Source organism: Urocampus carinirostris, chromosome 19, assembly GCF_059441175.1.
Source record: "Urocampus carinirostris isolate Australia breed hairy pipefish chromosome 19, RoL_Ucar_1.0, whole genome shotgun sequence".
In the NCBI taxonomy this organism is placed as follows: domain Eukaryota; kingdom Metazoa; phylum Chordata; class Actinopteri; order Syngnathiformes; family Syngnathidae; genus Urocampus; species Urocampus carinirostris.
The window spans coordinates 14,214,109-14,241,661 of NC_142367.1; the positions used below are offsets into that span (position 1 = coordinate 14,214,109).

Here is a 27,553-nt window from a genome sequence, read left to right on the forward strand (position 1 = left end):
GTTAGAGAAGACCTGTTCAAAGGTCACACTTTAGAGTTCACAGCTTCCTAGCATAATCCACCAATTCCCAGTTTGAGGTGGGCGGAGCCAAACGGGACGTTGACACATTTCCTCTCCCCTCACTTGCTCTCCAAGACTCCCTCTCTCATTCTCTCCTCCTCAAGATGAAATATGAAACCTGGTACATTTGAGCCCAGCTTGTCTCGCGAGTTCCCAGATGTTCTTATGCCAACACCGCTTTGCGTCTTCACCTCCTTTTTTACTCCACATTCAACAGGTTTTGACAGAAAACGTTCATCCCCATTTTTAGTCTTCTTAGCAAAAAAAAAAACAGGATAGACTTTCTTCCATGCATCTTTTCATTCTAAAGCTGACTGGTAGGATGTGAGAAAATTTTGTGTCCGAGTCATTAAGGAATTACTTTTGCCCCCCAAAAAGAAATGGTGCCAAGATTATTGTGGAGCATGTCTCTTGCTCTGTTTTTCTTTGGATTACTTTTACTGACTTCTTCATCCGCGAGAGCAGAACCGGAGCTCCTGGATGAAGAGGAGAAGGAGGAGGAGAGTTCTTGTCAAGGCGCTTTTGACCTCTATTTTGTGCTTGACAAGTAAGTCCTGGTCTTTTCAGTGAGTGTGAGTTATCCAAAATATTTTTAATGCTTTTACTAAGTCTGAATTTTGAGGAGGACTGCCAAGGGTTTTAATGTGCATCTCTACATCCATTGTGCATGGTGTGACACAGCAGCAGAGGCGGTCTTTCCGTTTGCTGAATCAGCGGAAAAAGAAGTGACTCCATGGATAAGCCTCTGTTGTCAAATTTAGAATTATTAAAGTATAGAAAAGGACCCCTTCTTTAATCCTATGCACGTGTCCTGTCTTGTTTTTTTTTCTTTTTTGTTTAAAAAGCAAACTCTGTCAATAGCACTATCTGAACTCCCCAATCAGAAAAAGTAGTCAGCAATCAAGGCTAGCCTGACATCCAAGCACTGGACAAATTTTTCAGTCGGGATTCAGCGGCTCGTAAAAATGACATGGTGAAGACACAATAATTTAAAATAAAGTAAGCAGCAAATAATCATTGATAAATCCACTATGCACATTAGTTGCAATACATTTCGTCATCTTTCTGTCCAAGTACCAATCCTCATCATTTGTCCCAGGGGTCGAGAACCTATGGCTTGCAAGTTATATATGACTCTTTTTTATTAGGACATCTTGCTTGAAGACAAAGCAGAACATGAGTAATTATATAATGCATTGTTACATGCAACCCCAAATGTAGCACGTGCAAAGCCAGGAAAACACTATATCTATATATATATATCTATATATATATATATAGAGAGAGAGAGAGAGAGAAAGTTCGGTCCAGTATATGTAGAGCACAGTCTCAACTAAAGTTTACATTCAAGGAGTCACACCAACAAACCCCTTTTTGGTAGTACATCGCTAAAGAATCTTTTAAATGAAAGCTCATTTAACAATCTATGTTAGCTATTGAGACACTTTAGAAAACCCACAGGACTAACTGTAACCACACAAAAACTCTAGCAAAGCACCCAGGACCAATTTAATGGGGTAAGCAGTAGGAATTGGCATAGCTATACACACAGTGCGCAAATGCTTCTTCCCCTTAACCAGTGCCGTCTGCACTGAAGGTAAAGAGGTTGGTATCCTCATTTGCAGTATTTTGTGAAATTTTTACGAAATAATTTTGCTCGCACCTTGTTTTGAAACTATTAATTAGGACAAAAAAAGTAACTGTGGGAGGGAGGCAAATATATTCGGTAAATTTATATTGTATGGAACACAGGCTCTGGAATTCTTGTTTCATAATTGTTATCAAATCATCAAATGTCACACAGTGAAATAAAAAGTGCCAAATTAGCGTTTGTCTGCAGGGCTGGTTAGGTGGATTTGTTGATTTTAATCTTGTTATATATTATGCGTCTCTCTATATAAATTATTTTTTAATCATTTTGCTTTTGTGGCTCTTTGGGTAAAGAGGTTCCCAAACCCTGAGCTATTCTAATAATATCCTAAATAGTATCAGCTAGTTTGCCATTTATTAGCGTCTGAATTCTTCTGAAATAACCTCGATTAGACTTGAATTTTTGTTCACAATACTAAGATGTGTTTAGCTCGGGCAATGAATTGTTTTGGTGATAGCGTCATGCTGTGGGACTGTTTTTGTCTGCTAAAACAGGTGCTATACCTGAGAAAAAAGGAATTATAAAGAGTTCATGAGACAGCATTAGTGTAAGCAAAAAAAAGGCAAGCTTTTGTATTGGAGAGGTAATGCGATAACTTATAATAAGCATGTTTGAAAGAGATTGGTCAATACTAAGAACAACAATGTCTTGGCCTCATTATTTTCATATTAGGGTCGGTATGAACTATCAAATACACTTTTGATTCATCCCTATCAAGCTGTGATGTGTTGTTGATGTCATTTATTCTAAATATGTATTACAAGTACTACAAGGCTTCCTGATTATTGTCAAACATTTTCTCAAAACAAGAACATGTCAAATAGAAAAACAAATGAGGACGCTACATAAACCAGAAAACAAAGGATGGGAAAACAAAATACAAATTAGCAGAAGCATAGCTTATAAGCTCTCACCCCTTTACAAAAACAGACCAACAAATATATATATATAAATATATACCAGAGCCATAATCTCCCACTAGGGGAGGTAGCTGGAGTCATAGATCATATTCACATTTCTGACTCTTTCTGGGAGACTGATACAGAGGAGGGGATTCCCAGCTCACTCGCTCAACCCAACTGATGTCTTGGGAGTCATTAGGTGACCAAACCCCCCAATTCCAACCCCTAATGCCGAGCGCCAGGCAGGGAGGCAATGAGTACCAATGTTGTAAGTCTTAGGTATGACCCGGCTATATATATATATATATATATATATATATATATATATATATATATATATATATATATATATGTGTGTATAATCAGTGTTCTCGTTTGCCCGCGTCCCTGCGTCCTAGACGCATCATTTTTGCTAGGGACGCATAGTCTCAAATCAACGTGCGTCCCGGGACACAAATTTTTTGACACAAAATTGTCATTATTACCCGATTACTACAAAGATTTACCGCACTCCAAACTTTTCGTCAGGCAGATCCGCCATTGTTGTTTTGGTTTTGCGGTTTGAGTTTTCGTCTGCACGCCGATCTCGGCACTTCGTGATCACGTCATTGTTGTGGTGGGTGTCGTCGAGGGAAGGTGAAAATCAACACAAAATTGGTAATTTCTTCAGTGTCAGTAATAAGTCGAAACATAATGCAGAAAGTGATAACAACGGCAATAATTCCGGCACGAAAAAGCGGGGGAGAAATTTATACCTGTCAACCTGTACGTTTTTGCCGTACAAAGTACACTTATTATGCATTTTAAAACGTGTACGACGTACAAGAAAATCCGTACGGAAAAACGCAAGAAAATTTGTCAATTATGGGTACCATCCGGTATACACCGACTGTCACGAAACGGCAAATAAATCAAGTCAAACGAGTTGTGTAGTGAAAGGAAGTCCGTCTTTTTTTCTAGAGAACCAGCTTTTTTGGCTCAACTCATTAAAGAGAGCCGGCTCTTAAACGGCTCACTTGCTTTGATGATTGATATTACGAATTATGTTGTATAAAAAAGTTAAGAAAAAAAGGAAGTATAAAAGTAGAAAATGAAAAAAAAGACAGGTTTGTGGATATCCCTTTAATCGGTATATTACCAACAATAATTTGATGCAGAAAATGAATTAATAATTTGAATAAGAAAATGTATAATTCTACTTAATTATATTTGCATGTATTTTTTCCTTCTACGGTGAACTTAATTTTGGAACCTCTTTTATAATAAACCTCATTCATGTCGAGCAACTCAGTATCTCACAACAAAATGTTGATTAACAATATATGATATAATGAAACACATGTACAATATGACATGTTAAACTACATAAATAAACAAGTTTGAAGAAAATATGGTGTAAGATCATTTTGTAAGGGAAAATACAACATTTTGTAAGGGCATGGAGCCGTGGAGGTTGACAGGTATGGAAATTCTTTGAAAGATCGCGGAGGCAAGGAAAACACGTGTGTTCAAGCGAACGATTCAACGAAAGAAAATAAACAAAAGAATACTCCTAGCAAGAAAAGGACTTTTTTGCCAAAATGGACTAAATTTTATTCCTGGTTACGCTATGAGGAGGATGATAACGGATTGGACCATGAGAAGGCATTACAACTGTGGCGGGACAGCAAACCACGAAGAATATATGAACTGAAAGATCTGAAGTGATAACTGCTTCGTATTACCAATTAACTGATGATTAAAACGGAATGAAAATATGGATTGATATAATTATTTCAGCAATATTATTTTGTATAATGTACAATATGGTTGTGAACTGAAAAATCTTGAAGTGATAACTGATTTGGATTACCAATCAACTGTGATGATTAAAACTGAATGAATGTATAGATTTTTATTATATATTTGTCACCGATTTACAATTTCAACCTCGATAACATTAAATTTTGGGGATCCATAGATCTCTGTTGGGAACCATAGATTTTTGAGCGTGAGAGTCCCTGGGACCCATCACTTTTTAGAGGTAAAATGAACACTGTATATATATATATATATATATATATATATATATATATATATATATATATATATGTATATATATATATATATATATATATATATATATATATATTTACACACATACATTTGCCATGCTCATTAAAACTTGGCAGTCAGTTGTACATTTTCTATATTCAACTATAACATTTTGGATAGAGTTTCTATTCAAAGCCCCAAAAAAATTGAATCACAAGAAAACTAGCTGCTAAACCTAACTCAATGTTATTAAGTTTTGTATTCTGAGTGGTGTCAAATTCTAATATTGGTTAAAGTTGTGTGCATCCTTGTATCTTTATTACTCATTTTTGTACAACTGCAGAAAAAAGGTCTATGTAATAAAATGGCATGTCATGACTATGGGTTTGAATATGGAAAATCTTAGTTGTTCCCAACAAAAAAAGTAGGGCAGACCATTGCAGAGTTCTGTTTTTTGATGCTTTCGTGACATAGCGTCTTGATGCATCGGGCGCATGTCTTTATCAGGAATATACAATCTTCTAACCACACAGAGTTATGTTTGACGTGCTGCGCCCACAAGCATCTGTAGCACGGCGGCATCAAAACCTAAAACACGGGGCTGCCGGCCAGATGTGGACATTGTTGACTTGCTTTGTTACCTAAAACACAGACACACGCTAAGAATAGCGCTGATAGACTTTGCGGCTCTGGTTAGCTCTCGAGGACTTCATGAGGGAGAAAACTGTGCAGACATGGCTGGTGGACCTTTAACAAGAGGAAACTCTCGAGTAATCTTCCTAAAGCTACTGCCAGTCTCATGGGGTGTTTTTTTCAGACACAACATCAATCAGGATTATTCCATATGGAACAGGGAATGCAAGGAAGTCGTATTTTGGAATTTAAATGTGAAGCCCCCCCCAAAAAACACTGCGGGCAGTGCTTCAAAGAATATACAGAATATTTGGACTCCAAATAGGGATTACTGTAGGTTTAAATACTAATCTGAAGGATTGCATCAAATTATTTGGTAGCTCAAGCCGGAGTTCTGCAAATTGATTGTGTTATTGCATTTAAATGTTTTGTTACAGTCAATCCGTATCTTTGGACTTATTTGGCCTTACATTGGATTGTGTACATTGGAACCAGGCTATATGTGGAATGGCGTCATGCAACCACAAAGTATTTCCATATGTATAATACCTTTTGATAAAAGCCAGAACAGCTTGCAATCTCTTATTAGTTTTAACGGTGTTTGCGCTTTAGATTAGATAGTACGAAGAATCTGTTTTCAAACTGTTGAAACTTTGATTGTAGGTTCAGTATTTTTCAGGATTGCACCATAAAGTGAAAGTTATTCAAAATAATGCAAGCACTAAATGCTAATGCCGTCAGGATAAAATAACTAAAACACAAGTTTTCTTGGAGCATTGACTTAAAGTTGCCCAAGTAAGAAGTAAGAGAATTGTAAAAGCTATTATAGCTAGTATAGGAGCAGTCATTTTACTGCCTTGTTAAAAACACACAGACAAATGCACCGGCACACACAAACGCTTGTAATAACAGCAGGTAATCACATTAACTTTAGATTAAGGTTTGGACCAGAATGCAAAAAAAAAAAGTTTTTTTTGCATTCTGGTCCAAAAACAAGCAAACTGAAAGTAACAATTCCTATATTGTAGTCAGCATATTCTGTGATATTGATAATGCACCACATCTCTATTTTTCTGTAATTGTCCTTCTACGTGCACTTTTTTGTCGTTATTTCCTTTCGGCAGTAAAGTCTTATAGCGTAGCACGCGCTGTAAAAAGTAGGTTAGTGGTTTTAAACAAACAAATCTTTGTGCCCAGTCAGTCGAACTGGAGCACCATTATTGGCTACAGGCTAGGGTGGTCTGGATAGGCCCAGCTGGAACGGCAGACAGCAGTCTTTGGTCGCTGTAGGGATTTTTGAAATTTTATTTTTCCTTCTTACATACTTTGATGCGTGAGAATGAAGACCCAACCACAAAAGCATTCAGACCAACAGTGCCTTTTTTCCCCACATGCTGTCATCCAAATTCACAGACGTCCTAAACAGTCTGGCTAAACATCAAAAAGATCGTTTGGGGAATATGACAAGGTCCCCAATACCTTTACTTTTCCCTTTGCCAGAGATACTGTACATAATGTCCCAAATAGTCCACAGTAAGTAAAGCCATGACTGTAATAGAACTTACAAAATTGTGTGGAATTGATTGAATTATAATTTAGCAAAATTACTATTACATTGGTGACAGCTAATTCAAACTGGAGTCCAATTTACACAACTCTGCAAGCGGGCAATTGTGTCCCAGAAAAAGAGAGAAACATCATTAGTTATGAATTCTAGAATTTGCAGTTATTTTGTTTAATTCAGGTCAAATCGACAAACCAGGGCTTACTCAGTAAACTTTTCTTGATAAACACTCCAGTGATTAATCAATCAATTATAACACAGTATGTCCGCATCAGATGGAGTGAATACATCATCTGAAAACTTACAGAATCTACAAGAGACACAAATTGCTTTCCATGGTGTAAAACAATGATTTCACAACAATCTATTTTCTAGTTTTTTATCTGACGATGTAGAAATACCGCCACAGTCTTTCTTCATTTGTTTTTCTCTTTTATTTGTACATCCAGGCTCCCCCAGGTCTAAGAGTATCTGACTCATTTTGTTTTTCGCATCAAGACGCTAGTGTTTTGCCTACTCAGCTAGATAAGGTCAGGACGCAAGCACATCACAAGCAGACGACAACACTGTACCAGTTCCAGCTGTTTTGACTTCTTTGCTCCAGAGCTGTGTTGAAAGAAGCTTGTGCTACACTTTATCTACCAGGCCAGATTTTCACATTACCTCACTCTCAATGTGTTTGTAATCCCACAGACAGCGTCCTTCACATTGAAAACATCGATGTTCTGACATGCGAGAAAATGCTGGGCAACATTGTTTCTCTGCTCACCGGGTGCTATGACTGTCAGTGACCGTGAAATCGAGTTGCCTGGTGATGAAACCATAATATATACCCATTTAACTGCTCTCCCACAAAGGAATAACATTTCAAGATCGGGAAGTTTCTTAAACTGAAAAATACAAAATGATCTCATAAAAATTAATAAGGGAACACAATAAAAGGTCCTGGGGGACATCAAGTCCAAGTCACATTTGGCCTCATTTATTACATCTTCAACATTTAGCCGCACATTTAAAAACTAAAAAAAAAAAAAACAAACATCTACCTCTTCTAGGTTTTGATGATGTTAGTCGGCCCCAAACGCTTCTTCTGCACATTCTGACGCTCCCTCACCTTTGACAGCCTCCCAAACCGCTTAAATTTAAGTCTCGGCACAAACCACTAAGATGATTTCAGAAGAAATTAGTCGGGGATGGGCACTCCAGATAAAATAATAGTCGTGCACAGCAGACCGCTTCCTTTCCCCAGCAGTGTTTGAACAGGTGAGAGAAATCGCAAGCTAGACCTCAGTCCCACGATGGCGGCCACTTATAACATTAGGAGTGATCCAAGGAAAGTAATTTGCAAACAATCCTCCATATGTATGACTAATCAATTTAGTTGCTGAAAAAAATGCATCATTTTAACATTGAAACATCTGTGGGGCTGAGTGAGCAATCTTCTACGTGCACTGACTCAATTTAAAGTTTATCTTTACATGGTCTTGTCCTCCTTAGTCAGGTCAGCATTACCAGAAAGTCTTGATGTCTGTGGGGGGAGAAGGAGGGCGATTTATAGGAACAAGGGACAAAACGCTGAGGTAGAACATTGGCTGTTATAGAAGAGTTCATGGAGTTGTGTCATTGTGGAAGACCTCATTGAGATATTTACGGCATGTGTGGTCTGGATGGGGATTTTTACATCTCAGTCGAGTAGGAGGAGCGTTGCAGTAATCTGTCACTGTTGTCCTCTCTGAGAACATGATTCGAGTCATTCAGCTCATCATGGATGTGACGTATGACAAAGACTTCTCTGTGCCATAAAAGTCGGTTGCCAAAAACGATCAATCGAGAACTCCCCGAGCAATGAGCTCAGCGAAAGTACGGTTAGAAGTTGATGTTAAGTGGGTGGTGTATTGCCTCACCCCAAAAAATTTAAAGTTCTTCAAGTTTTCCATGGAATTGTGTGGGTTGTCTCTTGAAAATTCAACTTCCTGGTCCAGTCCAATACCATTGTTGAGCTGATCGAAACACTGTTTTTCCAGCAAAGGTACAATCTCCATAATGGGCCTTTGTTTTGTTTCACATCACAGTAACAAAGTTGATGATTTGGTTGACGTTGTTAATGTTGGACGATGAATATCTTTTTTTCCCCCACAAAAATATATAATTAATTAATGTTTTTTTTTAATTTTTTTTTATCTTTATTAAATGTAATATTATTTTGTTTTTTCAACTATTTGAAAGGTAATTAGCTCGAATGACAACGAATGATTTTATTTTTAGGCCTATCACCCAAACCCTTGATCTTAGAAAATACTTTTCAGTTACAAACAAAGCACACCCACAAAAAAAAAACAAACAAAAAAAACAGTCACTTAGGACAATCTCTAAGAGACTACTTTTTATCAGGTCTAAACTTGCACTCGGTTTAAATTACGGTCCTAAATCCGAGCAAGCACCAAGGGAAACAAAGTCTTGACCTTCTGTCCTTTGCGGACAGATACAGAAACACACACATTTTTGATGCGTTTTCAGCTAATATTCTTGAATCAGTCAGCTAGCACCTACATAAACAATAGATCTTCTTTGAACTCGTCTCAGAGTCGGCGTCATCTGTAGATTTACCGCAGCCGGTTAGCTCATTTCCCATTTGTCATCTCTTTTGCAGAGTTTAACTACTGATATGACGATTGCTTGGTTTTTGTTGGTACTTTTCTTTTTATATTCTTTATAAACTTTCAATGATAAACACTACACCCAGAGGCACTGTTGCCCATATAGTGTTTTATATCCACTTTAAGTTGAGTTTCATAGGGCCCCCCTGGGTGATGTAAGGGCCTTCACGGATATTTTAGGTCATAATTGGCCACGACAAATCCTAACCTATCTTTCACAAGATACTAATGAATAGAAACTAAGTTGCGGATGTGTTTTTTTTCTTTTAATAAAAAAGCCAAAAACATTTAGAATGCATTTTGTTTTTGTGTTCCAGATCTGGCAGCGTGCAGAATCACTGGGATGAAATCTACTACTTTGTGGAAAATTTAGCAGAGAAATTCAAAAGGTAAAATGATGATGATGCTAGCAACAGAACCAGTAAGAGTAGGTTTTGTGAAGGCTTCCAAGTGGACTGAATTAGGTCTTATAAAACTATTTTACGACTCTGGACACTTTGAAGATGTCTCTCCTCCGCAATGAACTTCCTGAAATCCTCCATGGAGTAACACACACGTGCATACACATTACAGACAGAGTAATAAAATTAAATGTATTCCTTCCATCGCTACATGTGTTTGAACACTTGGGCTAATGTTTCAGCAAGTTCAGTTGTAAAGTTAGCAGGAGTGGCTAAAGCTTTAAAGTCATTGAGGTCATTTAAAAAATAAAAGTTTAGAAGGTCAATCTTTTCTCTTTTCCCCTAACAGTCCTATGCTAAGGATGTCCTTCATAACATTTTCTTCAAGAGCATCCACTATCCTAAAACTTACAGAGAAAAGGTAAGACAAACATGCACTTTTGATTTGCTTAATTATTACATAGATAGCTGAGGAAGCTTAAGCCAAAAACCGCATGACACCGCAATGCCGCATGCTCTCACGCAACAGGAAGCAATCTTCAGCAAACCTAATTCAAAGCATGGCACCAGAGTGAAAGCAGATGTTCCTCCGAAGACGCACCGCTGTAAATAAACGCATGCGACCGTTTATCTGTTACTGGGTGAAACCGATTGGCTTTTTTGTGGACGTGTTTTTGTTTTTTTGCAGAGTGGACATCCAAAAGGGGCTGAACGCACTTAAAAGAGAGATACCAGGTGGAGACACATTTATGCACCTTGGACTGCAAAGGGTAGGAAAATAAAACATTTGCTCCGTATTTATTATAAAGGGTATCAATTAAGAACAGAAAGAAAAACAGAAACCTTAAATTTTGAGTTCATTCAGCACATTTTGATCAAGTACTCTTCTCATTAAAGGCAAACGAGCAGATATACCAAGAAAACTTTGGTAGGCACCAAGTGACAAATAATTGACCAAAAATAAACAGATTTTGTTGTGGCTACACCATCACTGTTCTTATTTTCCAGGCAAGGCCAGTGTAATTATCGCACTGACAGATGGAGAACTGCAGGAGCATCAACTCATCACCGCACAGCAAGAGGTAGCAACCACACTGTTAAAGGGGCAGAGAATTTTACGTGTTGCACTTTTCGGGAAGCCAGGCGATACCTGTTGTTTGATGGCTTGTTTTTTTCTGGGAATAATTCCTTGTTTTAAACAGGCAGAGCGGGCGAGATCGCTTGGAGCCATTGTGTATTGTGTTGGTGTTAAAGACTTCAATGAGACACAGGTAACAAATGGATAACTGTTAGGCTGTTTTGGCCACTTGTTAGCACTACAATAAACAATTTAGATCAAGAGAAGAGAGCTAGAAAAGAAAAGTGCATATTTATATTTGTTTTGAGAACTAGTTGAGCTGTAAATGTGTTCTGACATTATCATTGACACCGAGCAAAGTGACTATTTTATATTTTTAAGATTAAAATGATTATAACCTGTTTACTTCTTTGCATTCCGACCTGATGTGATGGAAAATCATAGCTGGCAACCATCGCAGACACCATCGAACATGTGTTCCCTGTTTTGGGAGGCTTCCACGCCCTTCAGGGTGTTATCGACTCGGTAAATAAAGCCAAAAATTGTGTTTTGTGAGAAAGGCTTGTATGCTCCTGTAGCCTTTGTTATCGTTGGATTCACAATTATATGGTTTTGAAAATTAAAATTTTCATTATTTTTATATATATATATATATATATATATATATATATATATATTGAAGAGTAATAATTTTTATAATTTAAAACTTAAATTATATATTGTGAGATCCAAACCGGAACATGCACTGTAAAGTATGTTTGATGAAATAGTGTTTTTTTTTTCCATTTTCCACCTTTCAGATAATCAAGAAATCTTGCATTGAGATATTAGCAGCTGAGCCCTCGAGTGTGTGCGCAGGAGGTGAGATCTGACACATGCACCCATGCTGCATATTGACTAACAGAGTTAAAAATACAGTTTAAGATACAATTATTACACTATTGTGATTCCTCACTTTCAGTCTCAATTCAATCTGTAACTTAATAGATACTCTCAGGAACTCAAGCTCAGGCCACAGAGTCTGTGACTTTGGTTAGTCTGCACTGTTCCAAACCAATCTTACGTCTCAAATGACCACAAAAAATCTTGACCAATTCGACCTTCTTGTGCAAGAGTTTCCTTTTCTGCCACAACTATTAAACTAAGTTCAGCATGAGATAACATATGAGACAGCCCTGTCCAGGGAAGCTATTTGGAGGGAAAGCTATTTGGAGTTTTTCTGTTGTCTTGAGTTTGGTTGGGGTGGATTGAACCTTATTAAAAACGGGGGGGGAAGAACTTTGTTCATTGGATCCCCAACTATTTTATTATGATGGAGCAATTCAAATTGTTTTGTACAACCCCAAGCAGAAAATATGGAATTACCAGTCTTGGGAAAAACCCTCACTCACAGACATTTCATTCTGTAGAAAAAAACTCAGATCACAAACATGAAACATTTGTATGGTTATTCCAAGGTGAAACATATTAGCATTCAGAGACACTAATAGAAATTAAGAAAAAACAATGCAATGGTAGTAAAATGTTAATTTCAATAGAGCAAGTGCAGGAAATACACACGCAATCACTCAATTCTGAGAAAAAAAAACATGGAATCTGTCAATTTTGAGTAGGAAATAAGGCCACACCCAGTCAATTACCTTCACTTTATTGGGCACCTGGCTTAGATTAAGTCTGCTCGTTAGTCAGCGGTTAAAGACAGCGCAGTTATCACACCTAAGAGGGCTCCTGGACTAAGCGGATTGGCCAGAATCATGGCTCCAACAAAAAAATATGTCTCTTGAGACCAAAACCAAGATTGTTACATTTTTTGAAGAAGGTAACTCTACTCGTATGGTTGCCAAAGATGTGGACTGTTCACAGTCAGCTGTATCCCAGATTTGCACCAAGTAGAAACAGCATGGGAAGGTTCTTAAAGTCAAGCGTATTGTTAGGCCAAGGATGACATGTAGGCATCAAGACAAACAACTAAAGGCCATATGTCTTAAAAACAGAAAATGCACAACAATACAAATGGGAGAAAGTTGGAGTCAATGTATGTGACAGAACTGTGCAAAATTGCCTAAAGGAAGTGGGATTTTCATATAGAAAAGCTAAAAGGAAACCATCATTGACGCTTAAACACAAAAAAAACAACAGACTGCAATGGGCTAAGGAGAGGGAATCATGGACTGTGGATGAAGGTTATCTCTCTCTCTCTCTAAGCATGGCGGCGCTGTGGATATATATATATATATATATAAGCACGGCGGCGCAGTGGTTAGCGCGTGTGCGGCACAGTTCTAAGGTCTTGGGAACCTCCTGTGTGGGTTCAAATCCAGCTACCGGACCTCCAGTGCGGAGTTTGTATGTTCTCCCCGTGCTTGCGTAGGTTTCCTCCGGGCACTCCGGTTTCCTCCCACATTCCAAAGACATGCATTTCAGGTGGATTGGCCGGTCCAAATTGTCCCTAGGTGAGAATGAGCGTGCGAGTTGTCTGTCCCTGTGTGCCCTGCGATTGGCTGGCAACCGGTTCAGGGTGTCCCCTGCCCACTGCCCGATGATCGCTGGGATGGACTCCAGCACCCCCGCGACCCTACTGAGGATAAGCAGTGCAGCTAATGGGATGAGATGATATATATATATATATATTGTTACAAAAATATAATTAGTCCAAAATGTTTGAATTTTAACAGAAACTTTCCAAGTTGTGGTGAGGGGCAATGGTTTTCTCCATGGCCGGGACATAAACCAGGTGCGTTGCAGCTTTAAAGTTAACGACACCGTCACAATCAGTGAGTAAACGCCGATAGAAACATTTTAATTGAATGTAAGATGCTTGGGAAAATCAATATTTTCCTTGTTGATGGATTAGACGAGAAGCCTGCCAGTGTAGAAAACACTTTCCTACTGTGCCCTGCGCCTGTCATTGATGAAGTTGGGAAGTAAGTGTCTATTTTCAAAAAGCTTTGTTGTAATTGCTGTGCTAAATGTCATGTACCTGTTTACATACATGTTTCCTGGGAGCATAGAACAAAACGAGTTGGTTTCACTAAGACCTTAAAGTACAAATAATACCTAACCCTATTTTTTTTCTAACTAAATTCCAGGGCAGCTTAGAAACGTATAAGCAGCTCTACAGTAAATGTGAAGAAATGTACATTTGTTCTGTGTCTGTCTTGAATTACAATTCCACAGTTAAAATAAGTTGTAACCAACAGAGACAAAAATGTATTGCAGTCAAGTTTTTATACACTCACACAAAACAATTATTATTTAGAAGAACCCTTTGTCGAGTCCATAATAACTTCAAGTTCCTTGATTGAATACTTTTTTTTCTTATTAAAGCAAATTGTGTTAAAGAGATTAATGTGGTAGTGGTATTCTGGAACAATGTCATCATACATCACACAGTGAAGTTTTCATGATTGATGCCTTGGCAAAAAAAGTCATAAAATTAAGAGTTCTCCTGCCTCAAACTCAAGTTGAAAACCCTCTGTAACTTTCCATGGCTTCATGCATCAGCACCTAAACATCTGACACTCTGACCATCGCCTTGCCCCTGGTTCCTCCTCTCTGTTTCTGAACTCTTGCTGCCACGGTTTGGCTTCACAGCCCACAAACCATTAGATGCCCGCCTGAATGTTGAGCTAAAAACATTTTTTATGTCTGAATCCCTGTTGAAAAGAGGGAAGGGTGCTTCACATGAGGGAGATCCATAGTCTTGTGATTCAGTGTGATATTTTGGGCTTTTTAAATGTATCCAGATGGAAATATGTTGGATATGAGTACAGCTCTCATGTTCCGTAAATATACATTCAAAAAACGTTTCACTTTGTGTTAGCTGAAATAGGCTTGAGCCAATTCATGACCATGAACAGGAAGTGAATTACTGAAAATCAATTTGCTTTTGTCATCCTTCACCATGGCTCATGAAGCAGAAAGTAAATCTAAATAAGTAGATAAACATGTTTGAAAATTGGGGTTTGGTTAATGTAGAGGACTTATACATTAGCACATATGTCACTGATTACAATCGGTCTATGAGACGCGACTAACCAAACCACATTTAATTAAGCCAATCACCCACAAATACTGCGCATCACGTAGTGATTTTCTAAATCATGTGACGTAGTTAAAAATATTCATGCACTGCTTGAGCACAGGAAACACACTATTCCAACATAAAAAAGATGCAATCTTCTTTCAGGAGAGCAACATTTATTTAAAAATAAGATCAGGATTAGAATAGATGGATGGATTAGAATATGGAAACAATTTACAAAACCAAAACATATTGACTTTTGATGATCGCCAGGGGCTTGTTAAAGGGACAGTATGTATCTTGGTGTGTGAGAAATATTTTGCAAAAGGTAAGAATGTTTATTTAGCTTTCATGGACATGGAAAAGGCGTATGACAGAGTTGATAGAGAGGCGTTGTGGCAAGTGATGGTAATGTATGGAGTGGGTGGAAAGTTGTTGGAAGCATTGAAGAGTTTTTATGTGAACAGCAGAGCACGTGTAAGAGTAGGGAGTGAGACAAGTGAGTGATCCCCTGTGTTGACTGGTGTGAGACAGGAGTGTGTGATGTCACCATAGCTGTTTAATGTGTACATGGACGGCGTGGTGAGAGAGGTAAATGCAAGAGTATTTGGCAGAGGTGTAGAGATGATGGATAACAGTGGAACGGTGTGGCAGGGAAGTCAGTTGCTGTTTGCAGATGACACAGCGCTTGTGGCTGATTCTGAGGAAACGTTGAGAAGGTTGGTAACGGAGTTTGGAAGAGTATGTGATAGGCGTTTGCAGATGACACAGCGCTTGTGGCTGATTCTGAGGAAACGTTGAGAAGGTTGGTAACAGAGTTTGGAAGAGTATGTGATAGGCGTAAGTTATGTGTAAATGTTGGGAAGAGTAAGGTGATGAAGTGTTCAGGTGATGGAGTGGGCATGACGTTAGAAATAAGGTTGCATGGACAGGTGCTGGAAGACGTTGAAAGCTTTAGGTACTTGGGTTGTTATGTGGCTGCAGTTGGTGGAATGGAGTGCGATGTATTGCACGGAGTGAATCAAGGAAGCAAGGTTTTGGGTGCTCTGAGGAGAGTGATGAGCAATTAGTCACGAATGACGTTTTTCCACTTTCAACGAAAACGTATGTTTGCCTACAAATAACTTTGTAAACTTAATGTTTTAATTTGGGGATCACAGAAAGCCAAACTGTGTTAATATGATGGGAAATCGTTTTAAAAATCTGCATCAGAATAAAAACTTAAAAGTATTTATAGCTAAAAACACCACTTCCTGGAGCGGTCACTACGGTGGCACAGTTCTGAGGTCATGGGTTCAAATCCAGCTACCAGCCCTCCTGTGCGGAGTTTGCATGTTCTCCCCGTGCTTGCATGGGTTTCCTCCGGGAACTCCGGTTTCCTCCCACATTTCAGGTTCATTGGCCAGTCCAAATTGTACCTAAGTGTGACTGAGCGAGTGAGTTGTCCGTCTCTGTGTGCCCTGCGACTGGCTGGCAGCCAGTTCAGTGTGTCCCCTGCCCACTGCCTGGAGATAGCTGGGATGGGCTCCAGCACCCCGTGACCCTACTGAGGATAAGCGGTGCAGATAATGGATGGATGGGCTTCTGTTTGGTCAACAGACTCTCTGTGGTTAGTTCTTCTTCCCTTTCTTTGTAGGACTTGTTTCCTATGATACAATAGTGACACCTAGTGATCAAATATTAAATAATGTACCTTTAAATGTCATTTACATAAGTTTTGATTTGTCATATTTATCCCTGTGAAACACAACGCAAAAATTATGTTCTATTACGTCGATAGCACTCAGTGACCTAATGACAATGTCAAGTTGATTGTGCTTGGTTCTACACATAAACCTTAGTATTTTATTACATTTTTTTTAGCAGGACAATATTTGTGTGTCAATGTCAAATCTAGTTTATCAGCTTTGTGGCCTGTTTTCCATCTACTAAAGCTCTTCCACCTTCATTTGTTCCTGTCAGAACATAACAAGTGGGGCGCTTGGGGTAGGGGCCCATAATGTTCATTTCGTCCACATGTTTTAGGCACTTGGTGCAGACGCGTCACTTGAGGGCACAGGGATTTCGCAGAATTGTTTTTCCACCTTTGTAGAAGGAAAGGATTTAGCAGATAGAGGGTTCTTTGACTTGTTTTTCAAAGTTTTATAATTGTTGTATTTTGTCAAAGTTAACCAATAATCATAACAATTTCTATTTAAATGTACTTCATGTTTTTGCATGGATCACTCTGAAAAATAAACTTTCTTGGCAGTCATTCTGGATCCTTAAAACTTGGACTTTAAATTTTGTTTATTTTCTGTAGCTCTGTCTTAAATAGGTAAAAATAAATCATGGTGGCCTATTTAATTCTTGCAGTACTGTAGGTAAGAAACAAATTCACACTTTTTGTTAATGGTTAACTGTTAGTTGTACTTTGTCAAAGGCAAATGTGTGTTATATCTTGATAGTTCTAAATAAAAAAACATTCCTGACATGCCTAAATGAAAATGTCATTGTTATTTTGTTGCAGAGTGATTTATCTTCAAGTTACTATGAACGACGGTCTGTCTTTCATCAGCAGCAATGTGCACATAACCACCACAGAGTGTGTAAGTGGTAGCTTCTTGTTTTTTATTTGTCTCTAGAAGGGTGCTCATGTCTTTTTTTAGAGAGTGTGGTTAGTTTTCCAGTCAACTGTTTTTGTTTGTTTTAACAACAGTCTCATATCCTTAGAGTGTTTTAGTAAATTATGTAAATCAACAATTTTAGAAGTCCATAAAATTGGCCAATCAACGTGGATGAAGGTAACAGTTACAGTCATATTGAAAATTCCAAATGATGCTGTGCGAAAGCAGAGGAGTCATATTGCTTCAGACAAGTGCATTGTAATCAGCAAATTTCATGGAACCCAGAAACGTATTATGCAACTTTTCGGAAATACTGTAGCTCATCGGTCCCTGGTGTTGTCCGACTTTCTATGACGGAGGAATTGTTGATTTCTAATAAATAGTCTGTGTCCATGCTTAAAAGGAACACAGGCTTAAATCGACCAACATCTGATTCTCGTCTGCGGTCCATAATTCCAAGCATACATGGCTCAGGGCGATGTGCATCTCTAAGTTAATGATGGATTCACTTAGGGGCCTCCTAGATTACATGAATTGCTGTGATTAAGTGAAAAAAAATATAGTATGATCACTGTCGTGGAAGCCTGAAGACAGCCTTTATACATAATTAAAGTCTTAAACGTTATTTGTTGAGTTTAACATCACCACCATTGTAATTGTATATCAGGGTTCCTACAGCTTGGGGCAAGTTAAATTCAAGACTTGGTCAAGCCTTTTGGAATCAAACAAAAAAAACACAGAGCATCATAACAACACAAATATTCGTTGCAAACAATACATCATGCCTCGTAAACATCACCTGGTGAAGGTTTTAGCCATGGCAAAAAACGTTCGTCAGACAGCCACTTCTCATTAATTGTACACTTTCCTACGTTACAAAGTAAATCTCTCTGTTCGATGTTGCCATGTGTATTATGGGTAGACCTAAGACATGTGTCTACTCTGAAAGGCCCAACTGAAACCACGAGTTTTTATAGTTCCGTTATTGTGGTTAGGCGATGTTGCCACGAAAGTAAGTCGGTGAATTATTAAAAAAAACAATTGATAAATGTTACTAAATCTTTTAAGTTCAAACAAATATACATCTTATTAATGTGTTCACAGTTTTAAGGCTTTCGAAAACTGAATTTGGACATTTTAATGCCAAATAAGGCCATATATTTAGAATAATGAATTCAATGCCTTTTAAGACTCTTCAACGATTCGCAGGAACCCTGCATATCTATATACTACTTTCTTTACCTGTGGTCTTAATTTGAAGGAATCATATTTCGTTGTTTTTTTTCCTCATGGACGTATCCACAGACTACATCTGGTTTTCATCTCAATTTACTTTCTCATGTACATAGCCCATGAAACTTGTTTGACGTAAGCTATGAGTAAAAACCATTGAAGGTTTCTGTTTTTTTCTTTCCAGTTTCTGGATTAGTCCATGCAAACATTAAAACAATTAAAAAATAGTATTTTTTTAACGCTGTACTTAAGGTTACAGAAGCCTGCCATTTTAAATACAGCTATTGGGTCGTTGCACGCAGGTTTTTCAAAATGTTGTAGAGGAGACAGATCAACAACTTGAGTAAGAAGTGATGCCAAAATAAAAACAGCTTTTTCATGTACTATGATGAAAGCAGGCTAAATGATCTGGATTCCTATATAGCACCCTTCTGGACAATGTCTTGGATAAGATCATGCCTGCAACGGAAAGTTCTTCCATTTGCCGTCCTTCTTTCCTCGATAACTGTTTTTTAAAATAATGCTTTGGCTGTGTCTTTTACAGTTTGATGGCACCATTCTCCTCATCACCCTGTTGGTGTTGTTTCTTCTACTGGCCCTGCTGCTCATGTGGTGGTTTTGGCCTCTGTGCTGTACGGTGGTAAGAACCCAAATAGGAAACATTTGTTGAGAAATTAGCTCGGCAAAAGGTTTCTCATAACCTCTCTGGGTTCTCAAAAGGAGAAGCTACAGAGGTGTGAAAACAAATCATGTTGTTTTACCTCTTGTAAACCTTGTGCTCCTTTATCAGGTTATTAAAGAACCTCCTCCTCCACCTCCTCCTGAACCCGTAAGTTTTTCAACACGCTGAATTGCGGGTCAAGTCATTTGTGCATCACTTACAATCACTGGACAAAACAGCTACACAATATAATGAGTTGATTCGATTATTGTACTATACTAAATGCAAACTTAATTTTTGGCTTTTATAGGAGTCAGATGATGAAGATGGTCTACCAAAGAAGAAGTGGCCCACTGTTGATGCCTCATATTATGGGGGTAGAGGTATCGGTGGGATCAAGAGAATGGAGGTATGACACATATTAATGGCAACATTTTTTTTTGTTCGTTGCAAATATTTTGTAGTTCCCTTTAGTAAATTAGTGGTTGATGCCGTGTTTATTGTTTGTGCTGTGCTCAATTAAAAATAAAAATAAAAAACATAGGGGCAGCACGGCGGCGCAGTGGTTAGCGCGTGTGCGGCACAGTTCTTAGGTCGTGGGAACCTCCTGAGTGGGTTCAAATCCAGCTCCCGGCCTTACTGTGCGGAGTTTGTATGTTCTCCCCGTGCTTGCGTGGGTTTCCTCCGGGCACTCCGGTTTCCTCCCACATTCCAAAAACATGCATTTCAGGTGAATTGGCCGGTCCAAATTGTCCCTAGGTGTGACTGAGCGAGTGAGTTGTCTGTCCCCGTGTGCCCTGCGATTGGCTGGCAACCAGTCCAGGGTGTCCCCTGCCCACTGCCCGATGATTGCTGGGATGGGCTCCAGCATGCCCGCGACCCTACTGAGGATAAGCGGTGCAGCTGATGAGATGAGATGAGATAAAAAACATACAAGGCAGTGGTCAAAAAATAAGTGATAAAAGCCAGTCGTGTCTTGTTTCAGGTACGTTGGGGTGGAAAAGGCTCCACAGAGGAGGGGGCAAAGCTGGAAAAACCAAAGAATGCGGTGGTGAAAATGCCAGAACAGGAATACGAACCCTTCGAGCCCAAACCCAAGAAATCTCCCAAGAAGCAGCCTCAGAACCGGAAGTGGTACACACCCATCAGGGTAAAAGACCATTTCACTAGCCACACAACTGTTCTTTTATTCATACTTTTCATATGTTTTTGTATAACGACCCCAACCTCAGGATAATCTCATTTGATGAAAGTAAATGTCCTCAATATTCTGCATACTGTACTCTACTTCATTCAAAGTAACAGCTTGTTGACTATGCCTTTTTTTAGCTTTTGCAAATGTTTTCCATAAAACTGAGAATGTCTCGACAAACAGATGGGTCCAATTCCTTCCACTTAAATGATTCAAGTAGTGATGTTTTCCCAAAACAAAGGGAAACGAGTGGGTCTCCTCCAACATACCCAAAGAAATATACAACAATCCACTTCAAACACTCTGTCATTATTAGACCTGGCCTCCGTGGTATTTGTGTTTTTAGGGTGTGAAAAGAGCTCTGTTACTATAACACAGTTCATTCATGGGGAAAGCGGTGCTTCTTGTTATCTGTACACATTGCATCTTCTGTAAAACTGTAACATCCTCTGTATGACTCCTGCACTGCTATGATTCATGGCTAAAGTTAACACACCACAGTCAGCAGAAGGAAAAAGTCCAGCCACTAAGCACGGACTTGACTCACCTGTAAGGAAAAAACATTTTGAAGTTTTTAAACTCTACACCCATCTCACCTGTCTCATTCAGGGTAAACTGGATGCTATCTGGGCATTGTTTCGTCGCGGATACGACCAGGTCTCTTTGATGAGGCCCCAGCCCGGAGATCATGTAAGTTGCTTATCAGATGCGTGTGCTTTATCGTTTCCTACGTCCTGCTAGATTTTGTTTTTGAGTTCAAGCACCTTCTTCTTTATCCTGCACTAAGCAAAAGTGGTTCTTCAAACTTGGCTTCCAAAAGTCACCCATCGACATGTCAACACTGAAAATGTCATGCCAAACCACGGAGACATGTTCCAATGAGTTAGGTTTGAGGGCAGTTTGAGTATAAAATCTATGTCCATGTAATGTACTGTGATAACAAAACAGCTGTTGACTCAACAAGAACAAGCATTCCGTGGCATCTTTATTGCCCACTTGTTCACCATTATTTATTTGATGAATTCCAGCTATTGGACAGAGTAATATGAAACAAGATTTCCCCAAATTAAGTTCAGGTAACACGTCTTCGATTACATTCAAAGATGCTGAGTTGTTTCCACTCTTAGTTAAATACAGCATTCTAATGCCTGGGAAAAAAGTGCGCCTGGAGATATTGTAAGCCATCATTTTAAAACGCATACAACTTTAGTGGAAACATTTATTTTTAAATGCGAACTTTGCATCATGCCAGTGAAGGAAGTCAAATATTTTTTGTGCTATGCCAGGTTGCAAGCAAATGGCGACTTTTGGTCTCTAAGGATAAAAAGGACTGTAGGTGCTATCAAAGCCAAGAAAACCCTTGTAAATGAGACATTCCGGAAAGAATAATTGTTGGAACATTTTTGTGAAGGAAGGCATGATTTGAAATGGCATATGGACAACGTTTTGATGTATTAAGGTTTAAATTGAACTAATGAAAAAAATTAACAGATGAAAGTAAGAGTGGAAGATCAAACAATCAATCAAATATTTCGATGGGAAATTGAATGATTAAATTGGAACATATAAAAGTATTTGAAGAAAGATTAGTACAACTGACAAATCATGGACTTTAAAAATAAACCAACCATCTAAATTTAAATAAACGAACCATATTTTTTCATAAAGTTATTCTGGTTTTGGGTGTTAAAGGCTGAATATATACATCTAAAACACGGTACTAAGCTTTGTTGCATGTCTGAAAGCCTAATCTACGGACAGCGATGGATTTTTTTTCTGTTCTTAAACTCAACAACCTCCCCTTCAAACCACAATGTTTATGTTGACGTAAAAGCATGCCTGAGGTGGAGCTACAAACCAAAAAAAGACAACTGCACACAGGCACACAAAAAAGACCTATTTGTGACAAGTTGCTGTAAAGATTTCTGATCTACCCACAATGTTAAGAGCGTTACTCAGTGGCACAAAAAAGCAGACAACGTCACAAACACATACCATATTTTCTGGACTATTAAAACCACAATTTAGCCCCAAAATTTGAAAGTGCACCTTATAATCCAGTGCGCCTTATATACCACAGAATACCGCGGATAAGCTTGGAAACGTATACAGTCATTATAGGTATGCGTTAACATACAAGGTTTTGCAGTAATACTGTATTCAAACAATGATTGTAAAGGTCAAACATAGTGGCCGGACACAACCGAATGTTTGATCTTACATTACACATAGTTCAGCGTTTTTCCGAATTGCTCAGTCCACAATTGAATGGATTTGGGAGTACAGTCCATAAACATGCCCGATTAAAGTCGCCGTCGACGATAAAGCTCCGTTGGGGTGTGCAAGCTGCTGTTTAGCAGCGGGCAGTAGATTTAGCGCTATGCTAACGTTAGCATCCGGTGAAACTGTTAGCGGTGGAAAGTATACAGCAAACAAAGACCACAGTTAACTCTCCCGGTACATAGCTAGAAACTCCATATCGAGTGAGCAGTGTGTGTCAATGGTTCCACTATTATTGTAGCGCGTAGTCTCCAACCCCCGTTTTTACCGGAGTCTTCGTCTCGTTCGAGCCGGAGATGTAATGCGGCGTCGGGAAAGCCAAGACAAAAAAAAAGTCCTCCAATTCCGGACGTTGTTGGTGGCGATCCGCAGCTCAATTCACTCATTGTGGATCTGGCGTTGGTTGAACATGTTTGGGAGCGCTGGTCTGTCTGGTCGCCTTCTTAGCTTAGCTCAGCCTTTGCTCCGTCGTTGTCATTGTCGGCAGGCGGCAAATCTTCCAGGGAGATCCGGTGGTCTCTGTATATCCCTCGGGATGTAGTGGATATTATTGTAAATGCTAAGGGAGTCGAAGGGAAAATAAGAGGGATCAGGGGACACTGAAAAACAAAAGACGAACTGGAGCCCGAGCCGCAGCGTCTACCCAACGCACCGCCATCTTGATGGATGCCATTTCATATGTTGACTGTACATCTGGTGGAATAATGGTGGTGTGTTGGCGTTCTCACTAGAATCTAACTGACCGATAACGGATAATGGATAATGATTAAAGAAGATAGAACAATAACCCTTAAAAAATCCCTCTCACTAGAATCTAGATGTGTCGGCATGTGACGGCTAGCTGACCATGAGATTCTAAAAGTGTCAGCGTGTGTAGGTTAGGTTTTTCTCTCTTACCGCCAGGCTGGCTTGTTCGCAGCCATGATCATTGATTTTTGCAATCCGGAGATGGAATAAGAGCTTGCTCTGTCCACTCCACGTATCGGCCCGGTATTGCAGTACCTCCGGGAACGGTGCATTCGCAATGATCGCAGCAAGACTTTAAGGCTAGGACCTTAGCTTGGCCTTTTGGCTGAGAGTAAGAGTCCCGGCTCCTAGGCTTTGCAGCGTATTATGAACTGACCGATAACAGATAATGGATAATGAATAAAGAAGACAGAACAATAACCCTTAAAAAATCCCCCCCCCCTCTCACTCTGACGCCATGTGGCTGCGATCGTGAAGGTGGTTCACAATCGCAGCCATGATCATTGATTATTGCAATCCGGAGATGGAATAAGAGCTTGCTCTGTCCACTCCACACATCGGCCCGGTATTGCAGTACCTCCGGGAACGGTGTATATGCAATGATCGCAGCAAGGCTTTAAGGCTAGGACCTTAGCTTGGCCTTTAGGCTGAGAGTAAGAGCCCTGGCTCCTAGGCTCTGCAGCGTATTATGAACTGACCGATAACGGATAATGGATATTGGATAAAGAAGATAGAACAATAACCCTTAAAAAAAAAACCTCCCCTCCCCGCCACTCCTGGGGTTTGATTCCTATTGCATAGAATTGTTTGCGATTTTCTTTGGTGGAACATAATAATACATTGCATTAATGTGCTATTATGCACCTGTACAGACGGAAGGTCTTCCTTAGTATCAATTTTATGTGCCTTTTAGTCCTGTACATCTTATGTAGGAAAAACATGACAGGACTATTTTTGGGGGGTCCTGTCAAATAGGATACTTACCTCTTCTACTTAACCTTGAAATCATTGTTAAACTCTAGACAACTGTTTTGTGTTCACTCAACTTCAGGGTCGGTGCATCAACTTCACAAGAGTAAAAAGTGGGACCCAACCGGCGAGGTCAGTACCACGCACCCCGATTCACACGCCCCCACCGCTGCCACCTGACTATGGCCACGCCCCAGACTCCCCCGTCAGCTCCAGCCCCCCAGCCAGAGCACCACCTGGAGTCCAACTACCACCTGGTCCTCCGCCATCACGCCAGCCCCCTGGGCTACCCTGTCCCCCACCATCACGTCCGCCACCCTCCCTGCGACCATGAATGATCCAGGTAAAATCCCCGACTGCTTACCCCAGCTATGCCTCTCTTACGGACCAGTTTTGACTTCACCGACTGACCATTTGTTGACTTCAGTCAAAAGTCAGTCCACCAGCCTGGGAATCTTTACCTTCTAATTTTTCGGGTTCATTTTGTAAGAGAAAGACCGTCAAACCAAATGATTATTGAGGCACCGACTGACCGTTCTGTTCACTTCAGTCAAAAGTCAATCCACCAGCCTGGGAATCTACGGCTTCTAATCTTTTTTTGGTTCATTTTGTATGAGCAAGACTGTCAAACCAAATTATTATTGATGCCTTAAAGACTCTTTTGCAAAGTGTTTTTCACCAAAAGTGATAACTTTACATTTTTTTTAATAAAGGCAGAAAGCTATATAAAATGTATGGATAACAAAAAGAAAAAAAATCAAAAAAATATTTCAATCCACCCCATTATTTTTTTCAGCATTTATTTTCTGGATATGATGTAAGTCGATGTTCTCATTATTTTGTACACCATTTAGGTATTTGATGATCTATTTTATACAAAGCGAAAGGGGTGGTGCAGGGAACTGTAAAACAGGACGATTGTTGCAGGCCAGCAAAATCTTTTGGGACCAACAAAACAGTCATAAATATGAATTATTGGGTGTTTTCTTTTCAACTACTGAGTTGTGCCTTTGCCATAGAGGATCGAAGTGAATAGCGTTTGGAATCTGTTTGTTTTTTTGTTTTGTTTTTACTCTGGAATTCATTGGTTTGTGGGCCAATGATAGTTAGATCAAATGCTATTCTGTCAACACGATCAACATGTTTTTTTACTAGTAGGCAACAACATGCAATTCACGAAACATCTTTTCGAAAACAGATATTTGTAAATTGACATGGAAATGAGCAGAAGGGTTTTTTTATGTTGTTATGTGTAATTTTGCATTATATTTTCGTGATGCGTTTTGTGTTGGTTTGTTTTTCTTTGAGGGTTAGGATTGTGTACTTGTGCAGTAACACATGATATGATTTACACCATACAATATGTTATTTTGGTGGTTTAGGTTATGTATGTAAACCTGTGCACATAGTCGGCTGGAACACAACATGGTGTTTTTGTCACCATATGCACAATTCAAACCTCAAGAATTCAAGCTGCCATAAATCAGGTTAATGACTCTCCTCGTGTTTTTTTTCTGACTTAATCCTGATTCTCTACTTTTGTATTGTATGTTGACATTTTTTATATCGTTCACGGTCACAATGCTACTGCAGGGCAGTTCACAGAGCATCTAATTTATTACCCAAAATAGAGGAGAGTACTTGAATGATCGACAAGGTGTCCAACCACCAACATAAACACTGTGTGCACAGTATATAACAAGCTTGCCAGCCAGACGATCAGCCTATCAGCTTCATAATCATCACCCTGCATGTTCTCTTTGACTGTCGATAGCCATCAATGGCAGAGAATGGTAGTATTAATCAAAGTTACGATTTATTGTCACTGCAACTTGCCGTGAATGCGTCAAATTGCAATCTATTATTTGTTTCATGTATTTGTCTATTATTTTATTTTGCCAATGGTTTAACAAAATACATACACATGAACTGTTGCCGTGTCAATTTGCAGAAAATGTGCTTCATTCTTTGACATTCCAAATTACAACTATCAAATTACAACTCGAAATACTTAATTTGCCTATTTTTGTCTCTGAAAATTACAATCATTTTATTTTGATTATATCATTAACAACCTGTCTTCTTTTTTGAAAAATGACTTATGTTGACAGTGAATTTGAAAGCACTTAATGAGTAAATACAAAGAAATACATTATATGTATGCTGCAATATCGTATTGTGATTTAGGATAGAAAATGTTCTAATGAAGTAGCGCGATAAATATCCATGGAAATTTTGGGGTGATTCTGCAAGAATTCCATTAGGAAAAAATACCATTAACGAGAGACATTTAATGATTATCATATTTTTGGGGCTATAAATTGCTCCGGATTTTAAATCGCACCAGTCAAGAAAATGCATAATTAAGAAAGAAAAAACATAAATCGCACCGGAGGATATGTCACACCCCCAGAAAACTGCGACTTACAGTCCGGAAAATACAGTACTGTACATGTGTTTTACGGGTGCAGTATGAAAAAGTAGTACTGAAGCAAATTTGAAAGACATGTATGATTTCATTACTGGTATGATCTTCTGAAGTGTATCATTAAAGGTTATCTTCCAAGCTTCAATCAGCCATTTCTACTCTGAGTGTATACTAAAACAAAAAGTCTCTCTGGTCTGTAATGGGTTCATCATTTTGTGAGCAATTTGATACGTGAAGAATGAAAGAATTAAACTGATGGCTTTAATATGACATATTTTGAGAGGCGCTTGAGTTTTTCTCCTTTGCTTACTAAGGAAAGTAGAGGATGTTTGCTCTTTTTCTCTAATATAATTGATGATACGTTTACGGCTACTTGGTTTTCACTCCCTGGCGATTTTCTTATCCTTTATTTCTTACTGACTGACGGATAGAA

General features: G+C 39.0%; 1 protein-coding gene, 1 long non-coding RNA gene and 2 pseudogenes across 2 annotated transcripts in view; 3 read left to right on the forward strand and 1 right to left on the reverse strand.

Annotated features, from left to right (window-relative positions):
• The window catches only part of LOC148347408 (uncharacterized), an 88,276-nt gene that overhangs the window by 56,934 nt on the left and 3,789 nt on the right, over positions 1 to 27,553 (reverse strand). The gene's annotated exons all lie outside the window — the stretch shown is intronic.
• antxr1c (ANTXR cell adhesion molecule 1c) lies at positions 106 to 27,400 on the forward strand. Its single transcript, XM_088324213.1, has 18 exons — positions 106 to 607; positions 9,819 to 9,890; positions 10,252 to 10,323; positions 10,591 to 10,672; positions 10,800 to 10,830; positions 10,911 to 10,984; positions 11,105 to 11,173; positions 11,425 to 11,505; positions 11,781 to 11,841; positions 13,656 to 13,754; positions 13,835 to 13,904; positions 17,514 to 17,592; positions 19,388 to 19,483; positions 19,634 to 19,672; positions 19,815 to 19,913; positions 20,490 to 20,654; positions 21,306 to 21,386; positions 24,775 to 27,400. The coding sequence occupies exons 1-18, from the start codon at positions 441 to 443 to the stop codon at positions 25,024 to 25,026; spliced, it is 1,689 nt and encodes a 562-aa protein (XP_088180339.1). The 5' UTR covers positions 106 to 440; the 3' UTR covers positions 25,027 to 27,400.
• On the forward strand, positions 23,904 to 23,993 carry LOC148347414 (U2 spliceosomal RNA; annotated as a pseudogene).
• Positions 24,167 to 24,322, forward strand: LOC148347415 (U2 spliceosomal RNA; annotated as a pseudogene).

Coding starts and splice junctions, on each gene's coding strand:
- antxr1c (XM_088324213.1), top strand. CDS start 441: ATGGTGCCAAGATTATTGTGGAGCATGTCTCTTGCTCTGTTTTTCTTT. Junction 11,842..13,655: donor CTCGAGTGTGTGCGCAGGAG/GTGAGATCTGAC, acceptor GAATTTTAACAG/AAACTTTCCAAGTTGTGGTG. Junction 21,387..24,774: donor GGCCCCAGCCCGGAGATCAT/GTAAGTTGCTTA, acceptor ACTCAACTTCAG/GGTCGGTGCATCAACTTCAC.